This window comes from Microplitis mediator, chromosome 2 (genome assembly GCF_029852145.1).
Source record: "Microplitis mediator isolate UGA2020A chromosome 2, iyMicMedi2.1, whole genome shotgun sequence".
In the NCBI taxonomy this organism is placed as follows: Eukaryota; Metazoa; Arthropoda; class Insecta; order Hymenoptera; family Braconidae; genus Microplitis; species Microplitis mediator.
In genome coordinates this window covers 9,680,633-9,701,154 of record NC_079970.1, presented here as the reverse complement: position 1 = coordinate 9,701,154, position 20,522 = coordinate 9,680,633, and the positions used below count along the sequence as shown (strand labels likewise).

The window sequence follows — 20,522 nt, the reverse complement described above, 5'->3', positions numbered from 1 at the left end:
GGCAAGTTTGCAATGAATAAGTTCTCAGCGCAAGAATGTCTACTCTTTAAAAAAAAATTTTTGTTTTCTAGTTGTAGAATAAATAATAAAAAGCTAAATTATTAATTTAATAAATTGTTTCGACTTTTTAATATTTTAGTAGTCCAGATATCTGATAGTTACCATCAAAACAAAACAAAAATCAATTCATAGAATTTCATATAAATTAAAATTTTTAAACTAATAAAATCACTTGCATATCGATAGACTTTTTATTTTTACTTGAACATTTTCGGTTTTTATTATTCTTGACTAATCTGACATTAGCCATCTTTCTTTTCACTCTAAACCCAAGTGTGTTACAAGTGTATTATTTTCACACATTAAATGTGTGTTATATGTTTAAGGCCATAAGCAAAACTATTGTTTTTTGTAGTCATTTAGAAAACGTTTCACGGTGTGTTAAATATCTATAGTTCAGTTATGGCATCTTAATGTAATTTGGCAAGTTTTTCCTATCTTTCTCCTGTACTTCAATCCCTATATCGGCAGTGTTTTATTTCTACACCGAGATTTTAGACCCTCAACTCAGATTAAAATTATTCGATTTACGTATTAATTAACCGAGTGTTTGATCGAGTTAAATCTTTTCCAGCATCCATACAACGCAATATAATTGTTAAAGGGATTATTTAACGTGTTTTGTTTACTTTAAATATATCGTTATCTTAATATATTAATACATTGCATTGTTATCTTAATTTGATTTTTTTTATAAGAATAAAAAAAAGCTATGTTTATAAATTGGCAAAATGTTTAAATTTTTGTAGGTATAATTAACAAAAATTTTGAAGTTTTAAAAACAATGAATTCTTTACTTAAGGGGGATCACTAGTGTGAAATTTAGAAAAATTTAATTTTTTTTTTTTTTCATATTTCGATAGTCTATATCTTCGAAAATAGCATACTACCACTTCCAGTGCATATCTGGAATAGTTTTTTTCACTTCCTCTCCACCATATTTATCTTTTCTCCCAAAAAATTTTTCTCTTAGTTAAAGTCTTGATGCAAGCCAACAGCAGCAGGAGTAGTTCGGTGCTCGCCATTAGATTGCGCCCACAGCTTGTAGTGTCCCTGGTAACAGACTTATTTCAGAGTTTTTATATTTCCAAGTAATAGCACTCAGTTATTTATTTTAATTAAATGAATTTCTCATTTTTTTAATCAATAATCATTAAGTTTAAATATATATTTATTAACCTCGAACAAATATATATTTATTCTAAATGAATATATGTTTCTATGTCTAAGCAATATTTATTAGAGTTAATATAATAATATTTTGCTTTAATATTTGAGTTTGTTGGCACTATAAAATAATTTAGTTGTCTATTAAATAAATATTTTCTTAACTTAACCAAATGATATTATGATCTTAAAGAGAGAAATATTCATGTCAACCAAATAGAGTCTATAAAACAATTTGTTAGAAATGGTAAAATAGATTATGTTGACGTAATAAAATTTAGTTGTCCCAAATAAATATTAGTTTAACAGAATTTAACAAAACCGATTTAATTGTCTAAAGAGAAATTTTTTCTCATTGTACATCGAGGAAACGAATAAATTTAATTAAAAAAAAATTATTATTATTAACCTCGTAGAGTTCATGATCATTAACGTTAAAACTATCTAAGGGAGGGACTATCTAAGGTAAATTATGTGAAATAATCTCGGTGAAAATTCTGCTGGGCTGTGGGGGCGAACTGCCATCTTTCTGATTGCTGGGTCCGAACGGTAGCTACTGAACGAACCCTCTAACGTTGAATTTATACATTCATATGATCTACTTATTAAACCATAGGTATAGCCAAACTTGGGTAATCCTACCTTGGCCCAAGTCTGGGTTGCCATATTGGACGGCCAAGGCAGGGGCACCCAGTCTTGGCCCAAGCTCGGGTAATCATTGTAACGGCCAAGGCTACACTGTTAGAAGTATTTATTTGATATAAATAAATGCATTTATTTGAAACAGTTTTTCAACCTTATTTGGTTGAAATAAAGCGTTATTAACTATCAATAAACATAAGTTTGAGTCAAATAAATTTTATTTCAATTAAATATATCATATTGTTCAGCCAAATAAGACCTTATTTAGCTGAAATAAGTATTTTTTTGCCTCAAATATAGATTTATTAATAGTTAATAAATCCCTTATTTGAGTGAACATCACCGCGATATTTGACTACAGCGCCACTTTCTGTTTATATTACCTTTCAGTACATTGTCTAGTCTAAGTCGTTCGTTACGTGTAATTTAATGCTGTTTTATAAATAAAAAAAAATGCTGGGTATTTTAAAATCGTGGGACTTAGAAGAATTGTACCCAACTCTCAAAAAATTTTCCAAATCACTTTAAAAGAATTTATTAAACCACTAAAAATTCACTTAACCTCGGATGGAATGAGTGTAATTGCTAGAAAAGATTTACTATAATATTTCATTTTCTTATATATTTTGTATAATGATTGTTACAATCAATTAAAACTAATTACTGTATGTATTATTTACTTTAGAAAATTAAAATTAAATGGTACTGTAAATTGTTTGTCATAACCCCACTTAATTAGGTTCGTTTGTTTTTTCTTTCTATTCAAATAAGCCATTCATTAATTATCAAGAAATGGCTTATTTGGCTCAAATAAATCTCATTTCATAAATCATTTGTTAACTATTCATAAATATTTATTTGATTAAGCTTTCAAATAAATTATTTATTAACTATTTATAAATCTTATTTGGCTCAAATAAATACTTCTATCAGTGTAGGTTATCCAGTCTTGGCCCAAGTCTGGCTTGCCATTGGATGGCCAAGGCTTGGTTACCCAGCCTTGGCCCAAGCTCAGATAATCATTGTAACGGCCAAGGCTCGGTTACCCAGTGCTGGGCCAAGTAGGGCCCCGTCGTTCAACTCTGGCAGCTTCTGCATGGGCTGCAACAGTTGGAGAACTTTTTGCTTTGGAGCGTTGGGAGATTGTGAATAACTCGCTGAATTTTGAATTTGTAGGTCCAAAAATTTTATCTTGTATTCACTATACATCCACAAATATGTCCGTGAGCTAATAAAACATTCCATGCAGTAGTTTTATCTAAAAAAATTCCTAAAAATCACCTTTTTTACAGGTGGTCACACTAGTGGTCCCCTTTAATAAAAAAAAAATAATAATGAACGACTAACCCAGAGGGTTCGTCCAAGAACTCATCCTCGTTGTTACCGAACTTTAATTACTCAAAGATATCATACGATGTCTAATATATATATACGAGTTCATCGATCTTAAAAAAATTTTTCACATAATCTTTCGTTTTTAAGCTCTTTGAGTTTATAAACTATTTTTTTTATTACCGTTTTAAGGTATAAAAAATTAAAATTAAGCAAAAAGCTCAATCCATTTAACTTCCAAGAATAATATTTAGTCAAGACTTGAATAATGTTTTATTTGTTCATACATGGAATTAATTTAGAGATTAGAATTTATAAATATTCAATTTTGTATACAAAATGTATATCTTAGTAAAAGAAATCCTAAATTGTTATTTCAAGGAAAGCGGGTCCAAATTACCCTGATCGAGCCAAAGTTACTCAAGTTGATTGTAATAATTTTATTCAGATGGTTTTTACTCATGATGTCTTTTGAGTTAATTATCTGACGTTTTGAGATCAGTAACAGTTTTGAGATCAATATCCCGACTAGAATTTCTTCCTGATTTGCCTGAAGTACCATAAGGACCTTATCGGGTTAATATAAGGTTTGCCTTATTAGGGCAAACCCGACAAGATCCTTGTCAGGACCTCATCAGGATATCCTTATTCAAAAAAAAGTTATTTGCCATCGGGTCAACCTGAAAAGATCCTGATCAGGACCTCGTCAGGATATCTCTATTAAAAAAAAAGTTATTTGCCATCGGGTCAACCTGACGAGTTCCTGATCAGGACCTTATCTGGATATCCTTGTTCAAAAAAAAGTTATCCCATCTCTTTAAATATTTCATTGACAGGCTAAAAATGAAAAAAAGTACAAAAGAATATTATATAAAAATCACGTCAATCAATGTAGCACAGATTTTTTACTTCTTCATCAGTTATTCTTTGATATCATAATGAATATTATATTTACACTTTCAAAATCACTTGTGTATGTTAGCCCAGTGGATAGCATCGAGGACTTTGAATCGAAAGGACGCAGGTTCGAGCCCAGCAGTTATCGGGGTTTTTTCATCAATAAGAAATATGTTTACTTCCTATAATTAATGCTCTCAATACAATAGATAACAATCTCGATGGAATTAAAATTCTCTTATTTTTTTTTTTGCAATTTAATATTTTTTTAAAAATAATTACTAATAAGGTAATCTTGATAAGGATTTGATGAGGATATCCTGGCAAGGACCTGATAAGGCAATCCTGATAAGGACGTAATGAAGATATCCTGGTAAGGTTCTGATAAGGCAATCCCGATAAGGACCTCATGGGTCTTAAGCGTTACATCCATATCAGGATCCTTGTCAGGATACCCTGATTGGGACCTTATTTGAAATAAGGTTAACCCGATAAGGACCTCGTCAGGCCCTTATGAAAAATTCTAGTCGGGTATAATAACAAATTTTTTACATTATTTAAAAAAAAAAATCGGTCTATAAGTTGACCCTGCGGGTCAGCCCTAAAACTTCCCGCTGTTTTCGAGCTCGTTGAGCTCGAAAACATTATTGTGAATACATTTTTTGTGAATACATTTTTTGTGAATACATTTTCGAGCTCTTCGAGCTCGCAAATACTTTTGTATGCCATTGTTTTGTAAAAAATCATTTTTTAGCATTTCTTTCTCCCACGATATCTCACGAAAGAATTAACCGATTTTGATGGTTGAGGTGGCAATCGACGTGTTTTATCAAGTTCTAAAGCTGATCAAATTTTGAAATCGATTTATTGAGTCGTTTTTGAGAAATTTCGAAAAAACCAAAAAAAAAAATTTTTTGAATTCTTTCGTCAACGGTTTCTCTTGAACGAATGAACCGATTTTGATGGTTGAGGCGGCATTCGACGCGGCTTATAGAGTTTTAGAGCTGATTATATTTTGGAATCAATCCATCGAGCAAATTAAAAGTTATCCAAATAAAACATTTTCGAAAAAATTTTATTTTTGAAATATCTCTGAACGCACCCTACCGATTAAGTTCAAATTTACGTACGTACGTATAAACATGAAAAATATAATTTTTCTTCATGTAAATTACTTAAAAAAAAATTCAACTTAATCAAATTCGTTTAAAATCCAGAATTTTTTTTTTTACCTTTTTTAGGGGGTACCCCACTTTGCCCGCAAAAATGAAAAATTTTTTTTTTCAACGGTAACTGAAAATTTCTTCTATTTACTTCGAATATCATTAAAAAAAAAAGATTTAGCGTATTTGAGTCCTCGAAAACTTGGTATTTCCTTAAGTACCCCCTTTTGCCCCTCCCTCCCCTATGTATGTAAACTCTTTATAACATTTTAACTAATAAACTGATTTGGATATGGTTAAGGCGGCAAACCAAAGAGCTTGTTGGCCATCAACTTTCCTAAAAATTTCAGATCATTTGATCGAGTAGACTCGAAAATATTGGCTTCTTGCCAATACTATATTTCGTTTAATTTGATCTATACTTATTGAGCCACACCGTCCATCGTACGGTAATACACCATTTAAATATAGTGGAAACCTAAACATGCAAACATGCAAACATGCAAAAAAAAATAACCTTCTCAATTACGAAAAAAAAAATTTTTGTTTTTGTTTTTTATTGATTTATCAGATACGTCTTAAACGATCGACTCCAAAATCTAATAAGCTCTAGAACTTAATAAAATACATCGATTGCCGCCTTAGCTATCTCAATCGGTTAATTTGTTCGAGAGATATCACGGGAGAAAGAAATGGTAAAAAACAGTTATTTGCGAATATCTTTGAAATAACTCAACCAAACAATTGCAAAATCTGATTAGCTCTAGAACTCAATAAAATACGTCGATTGCCACCTCAACCATTAAAATGGGTTGATTCTTTCGCGAGATATCGTGGGAGAAAGAAATGCTAAAAAACGGTTTTTTTCGAAAACAATGGCATATAAAAGTATTTTCGAGCTCGAAGAGAAAACGTATCCACAATAATGTTTTCGAGCTCAAGGAGCTAAGTTGAAAACAGTTGATGCAGCAATCTATAGTACACTGAGAACAAAAAATACTATTGTCCAAACAAAAATTTCTTGGTTCAAGAAATCAATTACGAATTTTTATTTTATTATTATTAATTATCAATTTCTTGAGAACAGAGCATCAAATTTATTTTTGTTATTATATGAATTTGATATTATATTATGAGTAAACAAAAAAATAGCTTTACTTGAATTAAATAAAAATTATGTCCTTCAATTCTACGAATTCTTGAGACAAAATTATATATTCTTGAAAATTATCAAGAATATATGTTTTTGTCTCAAGTAAATGTTCTTGATAAAAGTGTTTTTTTTCTCAGTGTAGGTTGCTAATTTAACGATACATTTTGTTATGACAATTATCTACCTTTAGTAATACTTGAGATAACCACACTTTTTTTCAGTGGAGATATAATTATAATTTTTAGTTTTGAATCTTGTCGCTCAATTTATCTTTACACGTAATTTAATTTTCCCTATAAATTACTAATCTAGTTCGGTTAAGTCCCATCTAACTATTCAACCAAAATCCTTAGTGTTTATTAGTTAATTTAAAAATGTATAAGGCCTAGTATAGAGTGTATTTATTAGTAGACCCTATATTCTATAGAAAGCAAAGAAAAAAAAATACAGATTGGCATTAGTTGTTACGGTATATAACTATACTAGGATAACGTATACTTTATTTTTTACTCAAAAAAATTTTCCGTAATTAACTAGGATTGGAAAAAGTTTTTTTTTATTTTCTTTAGTCGTAGATGAGAATAACCTAATTCTTTTTATAATATATATAGTTTTGTGGCAATAGTATGCAACGATTTTCCCCTCGTCAGTTCTATTATGTGTACTATTCGTCTTTGTTCACATATGTGGTGTATACACGTGACAGGCGGGTAGAAAGTATAGAGGGTGTATGCATTAGTGATGCGCAATCGAAATCGATTAATCGAACAATCGATGTTTTCGTTTCGATTGTCGATTTTTTTTAACCGATTGTAGGCCTTTCGATTAATTGAAAAAAATCGATTCTTTTTTTTGAAAACGATTTTTAAACATCGATTTTTTGTAAAATTAATTAAAGAAAGATTTTTTTTTTCACTCATTAATTCAAACATTATAAAAATTTTTTGACTAATACAGCCAAAGAAATGATAAACAACTTGAGCGAAATGATTAAAGATATAGGCAGTTTATAATTTTGTAGATCAAAGTTTTATGCTATTTGAAAAATTAAACAACAATCGATTTTAACAATCGATTTTTATTCAAACGATTCTACAACTTTAAAGTTGCGATGAAAAAATCGATTTTTTAGAAAAAAAAATTATTAATTAAATACAATACTTAAATTATTCAGAAAATATTTTTAAGTTTTAGCGCCATGGGTAAATTAGATGGCGTTGATGATAAGCGAGCTACTTAAATTCTAACCATATCTATAATATCATATATAACATAAAATCAACGTATAATTGTTTTAAAATTTAAATATGGCGTATTCGTTCGGCTTATATATCTGAATAATCGGAAATATGAACTAAAAGAATAAAAAAAATTTAATACTAGTGATTAAATCGTATTCGAAATATTTTATTGGCTATGGGTAGTTTAATTTGGAGACATTTTATAAAAACCTCAGACGGTGGAATGTGTAAATATTGTAAAAAATACCTCAAGTCTAAAAACACCACGACTAACCTACACAATCACCTAATGTCAATTCATAAAATTGAAGTTATGCGAAGAACTAAAAAATCCAAGGACCAACCACCTGAAAATAATTTAAACTCTCATTTAAATAATCATTGCGATGATGCAAATAAAGATCCCGTAATCGACATAGAAAATAAAGAGGTACTGTATAAATTCACAAATTGATAATCCATTATTTTAAGATAATATTTCATAATTGTAAATGTTGAATTTTATTTTAGACGACAGACAACAATAATAACGATCATTTAAAAGTGACGAATCAGAAGCCAGCAGCAATCAAGGTTTGTTATTGTGCTATTTTAATTATTGTTACTATAATATTACGAATAAGTTTAAAAAACAACTAATATTTTTCCTTTATTTGTATTATAGACCACGCAGCTACAAATTACCCAAGTTATAAAAGATGTTAAATCATACCAAGGTTTGTGCACTTCATCAGCATATTATTTGACTATGACTAAACTTTTATTATCGATTTTATTTCGTATTTATTTTTTTTCCAGATGGTACAGGAAAAGCTGAACAAATAACTAATGCGATTTTGTATATGATAATTAAAGACTGCATGCCATTTCGCACAGTTGAAAAAGGAGGATTCTTAAATTTTATGAAGCTTCTCTCGCCACTCTACAAGGTTCCTGGTCGGGATTCAATATCAAGGATGGTTGATCATAAGTATGATCAAATTTCTTCAGCAGTCAAATGTAGATTTTTGAATGTGAACGTTGTAAGTATCACCTGCGATGTGTGGACCGAAACAACCAACACTCAGAGCTTTCTAGGTGTGACAGCTCACTATATTTACAATGATGCTTTGACATCATCAATTATTGGCGTTACTGACTTAAATGAAAGTCATACTGCTGAATATCTGGGCACGGTATTAAAAAATATATGTGAACAGTGGAATCTTCCAACGATTGCGGCTGTAGTTTCAGACAACGCATCGAACATCACTGGTGCGATCCAATTAAAATTTAGTTCATCTAAGCATCTCCCTTGTTTGGCCCACACTGTTAATCTGGTCGTAACTAAAGCAATCCAATCAACTGAAAATTTGGATCTTTTATTAGAAAATGTCAAAGATATCGTCTCTTATTTTAAGAGATCGGTAAATGCAGCAGATGAACTAAAAAAAATAACTGGTGATAATTTTAATGAGCCAAGTAGATTGATTCAAAGCGTAGCAACTCGTTGGAATTCCACATTCTACATGCTGGATCGTTTTTTATTATTAAGAAAAGACGTTACCAATGTTCTGATTTCACAAACTAGTAAAACGCCTAATGTAATAATTGGTAATGATATAGCAATATTACAAGAAATTACTGAGTTATTAAGACCATTCGAGGGAGTTACGCGAGATGTTAGTGGTGCAAAGTACGAAACATGTGGTAAAATAATACCAACAGTCTATAATTTATTTGAAGATTTAGAGGCATTATCATGTAAATCAGACGTAGCGAAAAATTTGAAAAATAATTTGAAATGTGAACTCAAAAAGCGATTTGATAAAATTGAATTTAATGCAATACCGGCCATCGCCATGCTATTGGATCCACGTTTTAAAAAAATGTATTTTCAATCCTCTTTAGCTGCATCTAAAGCAATTTCTCATGTAAATGACAAATTACAAAGTTTAAAAAAGTCAGATGAACAGCGAGTCGTTAATAATGAAAATGAAATCTTAAAATTACGAGGTATATGGAAACATCACGAAAAACGAGCTGCGGAATCTATGAAGTTTGTCGAAGAAAATAACATTGGTCATCATTTTGAACTAAAACAGTATTTAAAAGAACCGCCAATTTTAATTAATGAAGATCCGATTCAATATTGGAATTCACGTAAAAGTTTTTTTCCATCTCTCTATAAAATTGCAGAAGAATACTTAATTATTCCGGCGACGTCGGTTCCTTCAGAGAGACTTTTTTCCACTGCTGGCCTGATTATGACAAAACGTCGGAATCGTATAAAACCAGATAAATTTCAAAAAATTTTGTTTCTGCAATGTTTAGATGATAAAGACTGGTAAAAAATTGAAACCAAGTAGCTATGAAGTGATTGTAGATTAATCAGTCAGTATTTTTGAATAATCTGGTCATGAGTAATTATTTATTACTCTTATTAGTATTATAAATTATAATATGTAAATTTGTGATTGATTAGAATCTCATAGAAACGTTTAAAAATAACTTTTACTAAGAAAGTTTAAAAAAAATATTACTAAACATAACCAAAGGGATTATAGATCAATTGATCAGTATTTTTAAAGAATATGGTTTTTAGTAATTATTTATTATTCTTTTATTTTGAAATAATATTACGTTGATATTAATTAAAATCTTATAATAAACGTTAAAAAATATCTTATGCTTATAACGTTGCAATATAGTATTATTAAGTATAAACAAAGTGGTGATATACTAATCGATAATTATTTAAAAATAATCAGTTATTTAGTAGTTATTTATGATGTTTAAAACACGTATATGATAAACGTTTAAAACTGTTTTTTACTAAAAAGATTAAATAAAAAATTATCAAACATGAACAAAGTATTTTATTTGTTATTATTTTAAATATAAATGACCATATGAAAATTTTATGTTTCAAAATACAAACTTATATTAATACGCGGCGATACTTAACTTTAAAATAAAATTTCGAAATCGATTTTCAACAATCGATTGTTAAGCTATCGATTCTGCAACTATAAAGTTGGGAGCGAAAAAAATCGTTTTTTTTTTTTTTTAAATCGATTATTTCAATAATCGATTGTTTAGACACGATTAATTACCATAATCGATTGTCTTCAGTCGATTCTATTCGATTGTGAACAATCGAATAGTTGCTTCGATTTCGGCAACACTAGTATGCATACCCTACTAAAGAAAATGCTCAGAAAATTCTCAGTAGAATAGTCACAGCTGCTGCATTCTTACTCTAATCAGCTTTATTTTATATTAATGAATCTAACATATACGATTAAATTTATATACAAATTATAACATAGAGTTGTAACTGTATATGGAATTATTAATTATTTGTTAAAAAAAAAAAAATTTTTTTAAATAATGTATAGAAATTATCATATTTTTTCAAATAATTAGTTGAGAAAAAAAATTAACTAACAAATAAAAATAAAAAACCCTGTTGAACTGTTAGTTACTGTCGGTAACTAAAGGCTTAGGAGAATTCTGACTTGCCTATACAGCAGCTGCAGTATTTATATATTTAAACTTAAAAGGTGGGTGATAGTTCGTTTCACATCTGTCGTTAGAGGGATTCTTTTTTCTAGCCAACTAAGAAACGTTATTGCTTTCAATTGCTAACTGTCACATTTTTAAATACTTTGTATGCAATTTTGTAAAAGTAAACAATAAAAAATATTTTAAAAAATTAAAAATTACAATTTTATTTTTCGAGGAATATTTGAAAATACAGCAATATATATCATTAGTATAAAAAGGAAATTTAAGACCATTTATAAACAATATATATATATATATATATATATATATATATATATATATATGTTTTTTATGTTAGATTTATCGACAAGCGAATGAATACATACTAGGGTTTCTATTGATAGAAAAGACGCGTAGTTAGACTTGTTACATTAGAGTGCAGTAGCAGCTGTCATTGATTTACCGTTTTTCTATTTTATAACAATGATCTTGGTCCCTATAATAGCAGTTAAGTTTTTCAATCAAGTATAACCAATCCCTTAAATATAAAAGTTCAATATTCGAGACGTTATGGAAATAATGCTTTCTGATAGTAAGTTCAAAATTTTTTTCTTTATGCCAAATTTTTAACTATTCTTTGGCGGTTATTCACAATTCATTTTCAAACGAAAAAATAATTGGAAAATCTATAGTTTTGTAACTTTGACACTTGACGATATAAAAAATATTTGATGACTTGAAAAAAAATAATTGGATTATTCGAAACAGAATACGATATGTAATATTTTCAGTATATTTGTGTATATGACAAACATTTAAATATTTTGAAATTATAGATCACTAGATTAGTTACAGAGGCGTCTGAATCGGATTTTACTAATCAACTAAAAATTTGAGTAGAATAATTTGAAAATTTTAAATATCCGAATATTCATAACTTTTTTAATTATTCTCAATTTTAAAAATCAGAATATTAGTAAGAATTTCAAACATTGAATTTCAACTTACATGCTATAATAAATTATAAAAAAATTTAATAATTCAAAAAATGAAAAAATAATTCTATTTATTGATTATACTTTTGAATCGAATAATTCGTAATATCAAATTATTCGCACATCCTTACATAGTCCTGGCAGGATGTCACCTATATTTGTAAAATTTTACAAGAAGAGAATGGATGAATGAGATTAAAAATGGTCAAGAAATACATTTATAATCAAATTAGAATTTTAATATTTCGTAGTATGCTGGAAAATGTTTCAGAGATTTAATTTTTATAAGAAAAATTAATTTTTGTAATTTATGAGTTCCGACTTCTTAGAACTTAAGTAATGATAATTTTATGCAATCTTATATTTCTAATATGTGTGTATGAAATAAATAAACAAAGATAGAAATTTTTCGAAACCGGAAGAAGTTTTTTATAAATTAAGTTACAAAAATAATGATGATTTATTCGCATTTTATATTTTTTGCGTTCCTTACTACATTATTGTCAAATATCTTATTTTTTAAGTCTTCTGTTCTTTTTTCTTTCTTATTTCCATTATTTCACATTTCCTCGCGCGGGACAGCTGCAACCGTTACGAATGCCGGGATAACGAGCGCGTCTAAAGGATCAGAGAAACCATTATACCCGCTGTGAAATCGCAAAAAAAGTTGGCAGCACAAAAGAATCTGATCTCACGGAGGATCCAACGATGACAAAATTCAGGGGCATAGAAGTTGGCCCTTTTCAAGTAGCAAGAGAAGCATCACAAGTGATTCTTCTTTACCTAGATATTCGTCTCTTCTCTCGATTTTATGATGTGTACCTACAACCGTAGAGAGGTTAAAGAAATAGAGGAGCGAAGGGGACTTACCTCTGTTACCCTACATATCATACGAGAACCTTTATACTTTTATTAGGATTTTTATTGCGGAACTTTGATGTTTCTTATGTTCTTTTAGGGATTGTTTTGTATAATTATATAATATATCTCTACTACATTAAGAAGTTACAAAAAAAAGGTTGGTATCTTCTATTTAATCTGCAAAAAAAAAAGATTAGGCTGTTAAATAATTTAAGAAGTAGTAACTATAAAGAAACACAGATTGGGTACTTGATTTTTTTTAAATGTACTCGTTAAAAATAAAAATATTTAAATTTTATTATTCTTACTAAAGTTTATGGCTTGCTTAGAGTTTATGAAATATGTCAGCATTGGATAATACACTACAAAAAAAATTGAAATTATAATGAATGTCAAATGAAAATAATTCTTAAATCAAAACATAATAAAAAGACAGGTCTTATAGCTTCCGCTGCCTTCAAACTCAAAAACCCTAGCGACAATTTTAAGTGTTTTGGACCTTTTAAAAATCTAATAAAATTTTAAAGATATGATCAAGCAGTTTTCGAATTATTCAGAAAAATTAGATAAACCGTTATTTTCCAAAGCATTCATATCTCATGACTAAAAATTTATTAGTTTCGATGCTTCTCGCAGCAATCAGAAAGGCTAGTAGTGATAAATATCTAAATAAAATTGAAGATTTATGCTTCCGGTAAATTATAAATTAAAAAAAAAAATAATAAAAAATAAACAAAGTTACTTCTTAAATCTTTATCATTAATATCTCTTGACCGAATCAATCGATTTGTGATGGCCTTTACGGTAATCAAAATGTACTTGATCTTGATATGTCACCATGTGATAAGAACTTGGCTTAGAAAATTAAATGTAAAATAAGAGTTTTTATTATCACAATCACAAATAAAAAAAAAAGTATGATGGTGTAAAATTTATATAGCAATCAAACAAAAAGATTTTTTTTTGAAAATTCAATTTAATAAGAATGTTTTATATATTTTTCACAACGTATGAAGAAAACAGTCATAATTTGTATTGTTAAAAGTCGTGTTTCAAACCATTGCATATATAAAAATATAATAAAATACTAGGATATCTATTTTTAATATGTAATCTTCTCAATTCTTTTTGGAAGATGTTTTTTTTAAGTCACACCCATATTTCGTTTGTTCAAACTATAAATTTTCTTTAATCGACACATATATCTTCAACAAAACTTCTACCCGAAAAATAGAAAATAAATAGCATTGAAGCTTATAACCCGTGTAAAAAATTTTTTTTTCTCAATGAATTTAGATCTAAATTTCATCATGAAACTCAGATTGTGACACAAATATGACTTTCATAATGAATTTGTATCAACAATTAAAATCACGACAAAATTATGACTCAATCAAATTTTTATCCAAGTGATCAGAAGTTCATTCACTAAATTAATTTTAAAATCGAAACTGATTTATGTAAATCAAGTACTTGATAGAATAAATTTATTGGTAATTTCTGAATCTATAAATTTTACAAAAGGATTAATATAGTAAAAAAATTCAGACAAGTTTCTATCGAAGTTATCCCAAGTCCAATCCAAAGACGTAATAAATTAATTTTAGAATTGATACGGATATACTAGACGAAAAGTTGGAGCAAACTCATGATGAAAGTCATATTTGTGTCACGATCTGAGTTTCGTTACCAACAAAAAATTTTTTGACATGGGAATTATGTGAAGAATTAAGTTGAACCATTCCAAACATTACAAAATGTAATATTTAATATCATCTTTGTTTAAATGTAATTTTTATTTAATGTATGTCTGCGCAACAAATATCTACAAAGTAATGCACGAAAAATTTTTACTATTTATTTATAAATAAATATTAGTCATATGAAAAATAATTTTCCCTCTCTCAATAAAATGTTACCCTATCAGACGTTTCCCAACGTAATACATCCAGCCCTCTTTTTATACAGTATTAGCTTTCGCGTGATTGCAACATTCTCCCCTCTTTTAATAAAACTTTTTGCGTTTCCGATCCACAAAACCCGGTCGTATTTGCTGTACGGTGCATTGCGAATTGCAAACAAGCCGTCGGATTGGAGAATAGTAAGAAGAAAGAGACAGTATGTGAGGGTTTCCGCACTCGGAGTGGTGGGGGGCAATGCACTTTACTCGCGGTGCAGCACGTGGTTTTTATGCGTCCGACATTCGTACGCTAGTGTCATTGCTGCGGGTAATCCAATTTATACCTCGTTTATATACATATGCTGTACATGCACATTGAAAATATTTTATTTCGCTTGAACAAAAATATTAAAACTTTAAAAATAAATGTCATAAATAAAAATAAGTGATTTATTATTATTATTATTATTAATTTTTGACATAAAGTTTATCGTAAGTTTTTAGAAAATGAGATATAACTAAACTTAAAACTCTGTATTCACCTTATTTAAAATCTCAGAGCTTTTTTTTCCTCTGATGTAACTTTTTTCAAGTTCATAATTAGATTCTACTCTGGGATTCTTGTCAGGAATTTCAAAGATATAATGATGTGAAAGTAAATGAAATATGCTAAAGTATAGTCTTGGACAAGAAGAAAACGTTAGAAAAATTAGAAATATTCATCGATTTTATAATACGTTCTGTACACTGCTTTTTACATCCATATTCTAAGCCAAACAATTGTTTTTCTTATTTTTTATTTCATTTATTTTATTTTTTATAGATACTTATTAAAAAGCGCTTATAGAAAATTTTAATACTTGCAATCGATTGTAGATTTTTGTAAAAATTTTTGAGTTATAAATAACGTTATCACTATTAATATTACTTTATTTTAAAAATCGCAAAACGCTAATACTTATAGAATAACTATTTTTTAGAAGTAAATTTTACTAAAGAATGAAGTTAGTGCTGCCAACTAGATTAAAGTTGTCAAACTCAATGTAAGCCATTTTTCTACAAAGATATCGAAAACTTTATCAAAAGGTGGAATAAAGAAATTAAAAAATCTGGTTGGCAGCACTGATATTTTTCCTGCATGTACAAAATAGAGCAGCGAAAACATTATTTAATGTACATAAATAGATATAAATTATGTACCTGAAGATCGTAACGTTTTTCGCGCAACGAAAAAAAAAAAATTGGATAGTAAAAAAACTACTGTATGACCAGATTTCAGAAATATTTCGCATATAGATGCTGGTATGTCAACCGGAAATCTTTGACTACCCCCAATCTCCGAAACTACCCCTTAAGCAGTCAAATTCAGGTACATTATAAATTAAAGTTGTATTTGAAATACTTCTCTATTTAAAAAATCCATATGGGAATCAAGAATGAAGTTCCATGTGGTGTATTTTTATGGATTCCCACACAGTAATCTTAGATACTCATAGTTTACTACATAAATCCATACTCTCCTCTATAAATTCCCATATAAATTTTTTTTGATAACATCCAGACTATCAATTGAACTACTTATAAATAATATTGAAAAAAAAAAAAAAAAATTAATATTTCCCTATTGTTAAAAATTTATTCTATTTGAGGGTAATAATTAAAGGGATATACGTGAAAAATTTTTAACGGCTGAAAAATCAATTATTTTTCAAATACATATGTACTTGGTATAATGATAATTCAAACTAATTGAAGGCAGATATGAAAAGTAGTAATTTTTGAAAGATTGGATGAATTTAATTGTTCCTGAAATATGTATAATTTAAACGGCTGCGATATTATTTACAATGTACCATATTGACTTAGTGTTAAAACAATTAAAGTTAAGGAATGTACTTTTAAATAGAAGTGCTATTAATAGATAAGCTCAGATTATAAAGGTATTATCTATGATTTACCTCAAAATATATACACATTTAATGGTCAATAATGCTTCGACACTAATAGCTAGAAATCTTTCTTTCTTTCCAGCAAATCGATTCTAGAGCAGCTGTCATAGGGAAATTGTACGTTTGGTGAGTTTGAAAGCGACAGCTGTTAAATGATCGTTTCGTATACTTATAGTGAGATATTTTATGATTCTTCCATTTACTTATTCTCGTTTCCAACGTTATGGACTTTGGAAAAATTATTTTAATCCATAAGAAAGCATTGATATCAACTGCCTTGTATGAATGTAAGCACGATAACTCTCAAAAAACGTAATTAATTGACAATTCTTTTTTTATTAGCTTTTGATTCCTATACGGAAAAAATATATATCCGGATATATCCGGGCAAATCTGTAATATGTTGCATATATGTAACATATTCCAAATTTGTCCGGATATATATTTTTTTCGTATGGGTTTTTGATGGAAAGAATCATAATTGAAATTACGATTCAAATTCTGTCCGTTCGCTTATAATCAACAAAAAACTTAGAACTTTTACATATTTCGATGGTGAATTAAACCGAAAATTAAAATTCCTGCTCTGTTCAGCGGGAAGAAAATTGAAATTTTCTCTTATGAAAAATTAAATGATAAAAGTTCGCGCATGTGTCACTCCTCCTGCAAACAGAGGCAATATTTAAAACTTGCAGATGCAGATCTTTTGAAAAATAGTATACACACCAAAGTGTAATGGTGTGGCACGGAGGAAGGTAAGATGTCTTATTATTTTTATTCATTTTATTTTATTTTCAATCGTAAGGTTTGACCTCTTTCGATCATATACAAATTAATTAATACGTGTAGTGAAAATGCTTAAATTTATAATTTATAATTTATAACTCATAACCCATAACTCAGACTCAGCTCAAAACTTAATCCGCGTATTTACCACCCTCGCTTTCGGCTCGTGCGTCAAACTTTACACTCGTATTCGTAAACACACGCACGAATTTTAGGCTCATGTCACAACATCGTGACTCTCGGATAAATTGCCAATTTTTCGGCCAAGTGACATAAACATCTAGTATGCTTGTGTCTTTCTTTTCACGACTTACTTTCTCTGCTCATCTTTATCGAACGATTACTGACATCAACAAAAAAAACGTGACAGTCATAAGAAAACTATAGTAACGTCCAGAGTAACTTTTATCAAAAAAATTGCAGAATAATTAAAAAAAATGTTGGAAATTTCCAAAAGTCGAACCTCAATCGCACATTATAAAGTAAATGTCTCAATACCGGAACAAGACCCAATACCGGAACGATTTGATAATAATTATATTATATTTTAACCCGGTGTGTAGGTTGTTTAAAAAAATGCATTAAATATAGATAAACTCTGATTTAAATCATAAAAAATAAATTTTTGTGTTTAGTTTTTAATTCAATTATTTAACTTATTTATTTATAATTTGAAAGTTGTCTGATGTCTGCTACATTCACACTCGTTTTACATTAATATTATTTAATAAATTATTTTAAACGATAAAAATCAGTCGTATTATTTTTTTTTTTTGTTATTGTTATGTTATAATTTTAATCAATTTTTTTTTGTTATTAATTTTGAAGTTATTAACTTTGTTTTTTTTTATTGTTTCTTTCAGTTTGATTTCAATTATTTAAAATTTTTTTTAAATATTCAAATTTTTTAATTTCCCACTAAGAAAATTGAAAATTTCAAAAATTTGGGAAGTTATTGGTTTTGGTCCGATTTTCGAAAATCGAATGTCTAAGAGATCTTGATGTTTTGAGCTTCTAGGAAGCTATTCTGACTAATTTCAAGATGATGTCCGGGTGTATGTATGTGTGTGTGTGTGTGTACGTTCACAGAAAAAAAGATTTACTTGGTTCAAGTAAAATATTTTCTTCAAAATTTTATTCTTTCATGAAGAAAAAATCGTTTCTTGTTTTTAGAAAAGTTTCTTGCTTTAAGAAATTTTTTTTTGTTGCTTTAATAATTTGCATTTTGGTTTGAGAAGTTTCTCCTGTTTCAAAAAAATTTTCTTTTTTCGAGAAAATTCAATTTCTAGATTTAATTGCTCTAAATTTTTTGACTCATTCACTCACATTAAATTTTTTGGATTACTGCTGTTTTATTTCTCATTTATTGAAATTATTATACTTTGGCTCATGAGAATTTTGTTGGAAAAATTAAAAACAACAGTAATTCCAAAACAAAGTGTCCATATTTTTATCGATGACCTAATTTTCATGATGCTTTTAATCGATCTATTTCTAAATCAAGTCAGCTTTCATCATCAATAATGAATGCCACTGCGATTGATGTGGCCTATCTAAATATATAGTTAGTAACAATATCTCTCATTACGTGTCTATTTCTTATTTAACGAATTGATTGTCTGGTTGACGTCAATATAAGCTTTACAATACATTTCACAACTGTCTTTTTTCTGAATAATTTAAAATTCAAATTTTTAATTTATTTTTTATTATTGTTTATGAAAAAAAGCTCAATGGTTGAACAGTTCTAATATATTTAGATAAAAATAATTATATTATATTTATTATCATTTAAATATAACTAACTATATCAGTATACTGATATAAGAACGGATTAAATATTAGTTAAGTCTATCCATAGTTGATAAATAGCTTATTTGGATTGTTTTTTTCGTTTATACACGAAGAAAATTTTATGGTAAAAGTTAACATCAAGTTATAGTACAATTTTTAATCTGAATTATATGATTGATAATATCATTTTAATTATTAAATAAACAATCTGAATGGTAGTGTCTACCATATATATGGTAAAGTTTACAATTATTGATGATAACCAGAAATTATAACTGTTATTATCTTAAATAATTGCTACTATTATAAAAAAATGTTGGAAAATCCAAAAGTGCACACCTCAATCGCTCAATTTATTTTTAATCATTACTTTTATTATTATATAATATTAATATATTTTTTTTTGTTATGAACTTTTATTCAACTTACAAATTATCAATTTGATTTTTTTATTTTTATTTCTTATTTTCAGTTTAATATTTTTTTACTAACATTTTTTTCTAAATATCCCGCCTTGTTTTGTCTTAAATGTCGCATTTTTTTTCAAACATATTGATACGCTAGTGCTGGCACCAGTAGTTGATAGAGAGAAACAATGAAAAAAATAATAACAACAGTAAAAATAGCAGCTAAATTTTTCACGAAGAATCAGTTTTCACGTTTTTTATTAATTACACCAAAACAAAAAGGATTCAGATAGTAATTTTTGAAAGGGTTCTTGTGATCAGAAATACACAGATAATAAAAAAAAAACTAAGTCGATAAGTCTTGTTTTTCGAAAGTTATCGTGTTTAGACGAGTCCGAACACCACAATTGACGCACTGAGGGCTTCGGACTAAATCATTTTTTTTAAATTAATCACATCATTAATCAAATATGGATTGCATTGAAAAATGTTCCTTAATAAATTTCCTTTAAAATGGTATATATCATTAACAATTTTGGTGTACTATAAAGAAAGTAGAGAGGATTTAAAGTCCGTGAAAGGGCCGAGAGTGAGAGAGTGACAGTAAAGCACACCTAACGCTTTCGCGATTGAGGTGTGCAAAATCGTAATTCTTAATAACCTGATGGCAATGGTTACTATCAGCC

At 28.3% G+C, this 20,522-nt stretch overlaps 1 protein-coding gene across 1 annotated transcript; it reads left to right on the top strand.

Annotated features, from left to right (window-relative positions):
* The first annotated feature begins 7,559 nt into the window (after positions 1-7,559).
* LOC130678723 (E3 SUMO-protein ligase ZBED1-like) lies at positions 7,560-10,379 on the top strand. Its single transcript, XM_057486154.1, has 4 exons — positions 7,560-8,085; positions 8,166-8,228; positions 8,320-8,371; positions 8,454-10,379. Exons 1-4 carry the CDS (start codon positions 7,831-7,833, stop codon positions 9,983-9,985), a joined length of 1,902 nt encoding a protein of 633 aa, XP_057342137.1. The 5' UTR covers positions 7,560-7,830; the 3' UTR covers positions 9,986-10,379.
* The last annotated feature ends 10,143 nt before the right edge of the window (positions 10,380-20,522 follow it).

What these genes read in the sequence shown, in the direction of transcription:
- LOC130678723 (XM_057486154.1), top strand. Translation starts at nt 7,831, where the DNA reads ATGGGTAGTTTAATTTGGAGACATTTTATAAAAACCTCAGACGGTGGA. An exon ending in TCGACATAGAAAATAAAGAG is followed by an intron (nt 8,086 to 8,165) that starts GTACTGTATAAA and finishes ATTTTATTTTAG; the next exon opens with ACGACAGACAACAATAATAA. An exon ending in AGATGTTAAATCATACCAAG is followed by an intron (nt 8,372 to 8,453) that starts GTTTGTGCACTT and finishes TTTTTTTTCCAG; the next exon opens with ATGGTACAGGAAAAGCTGAA.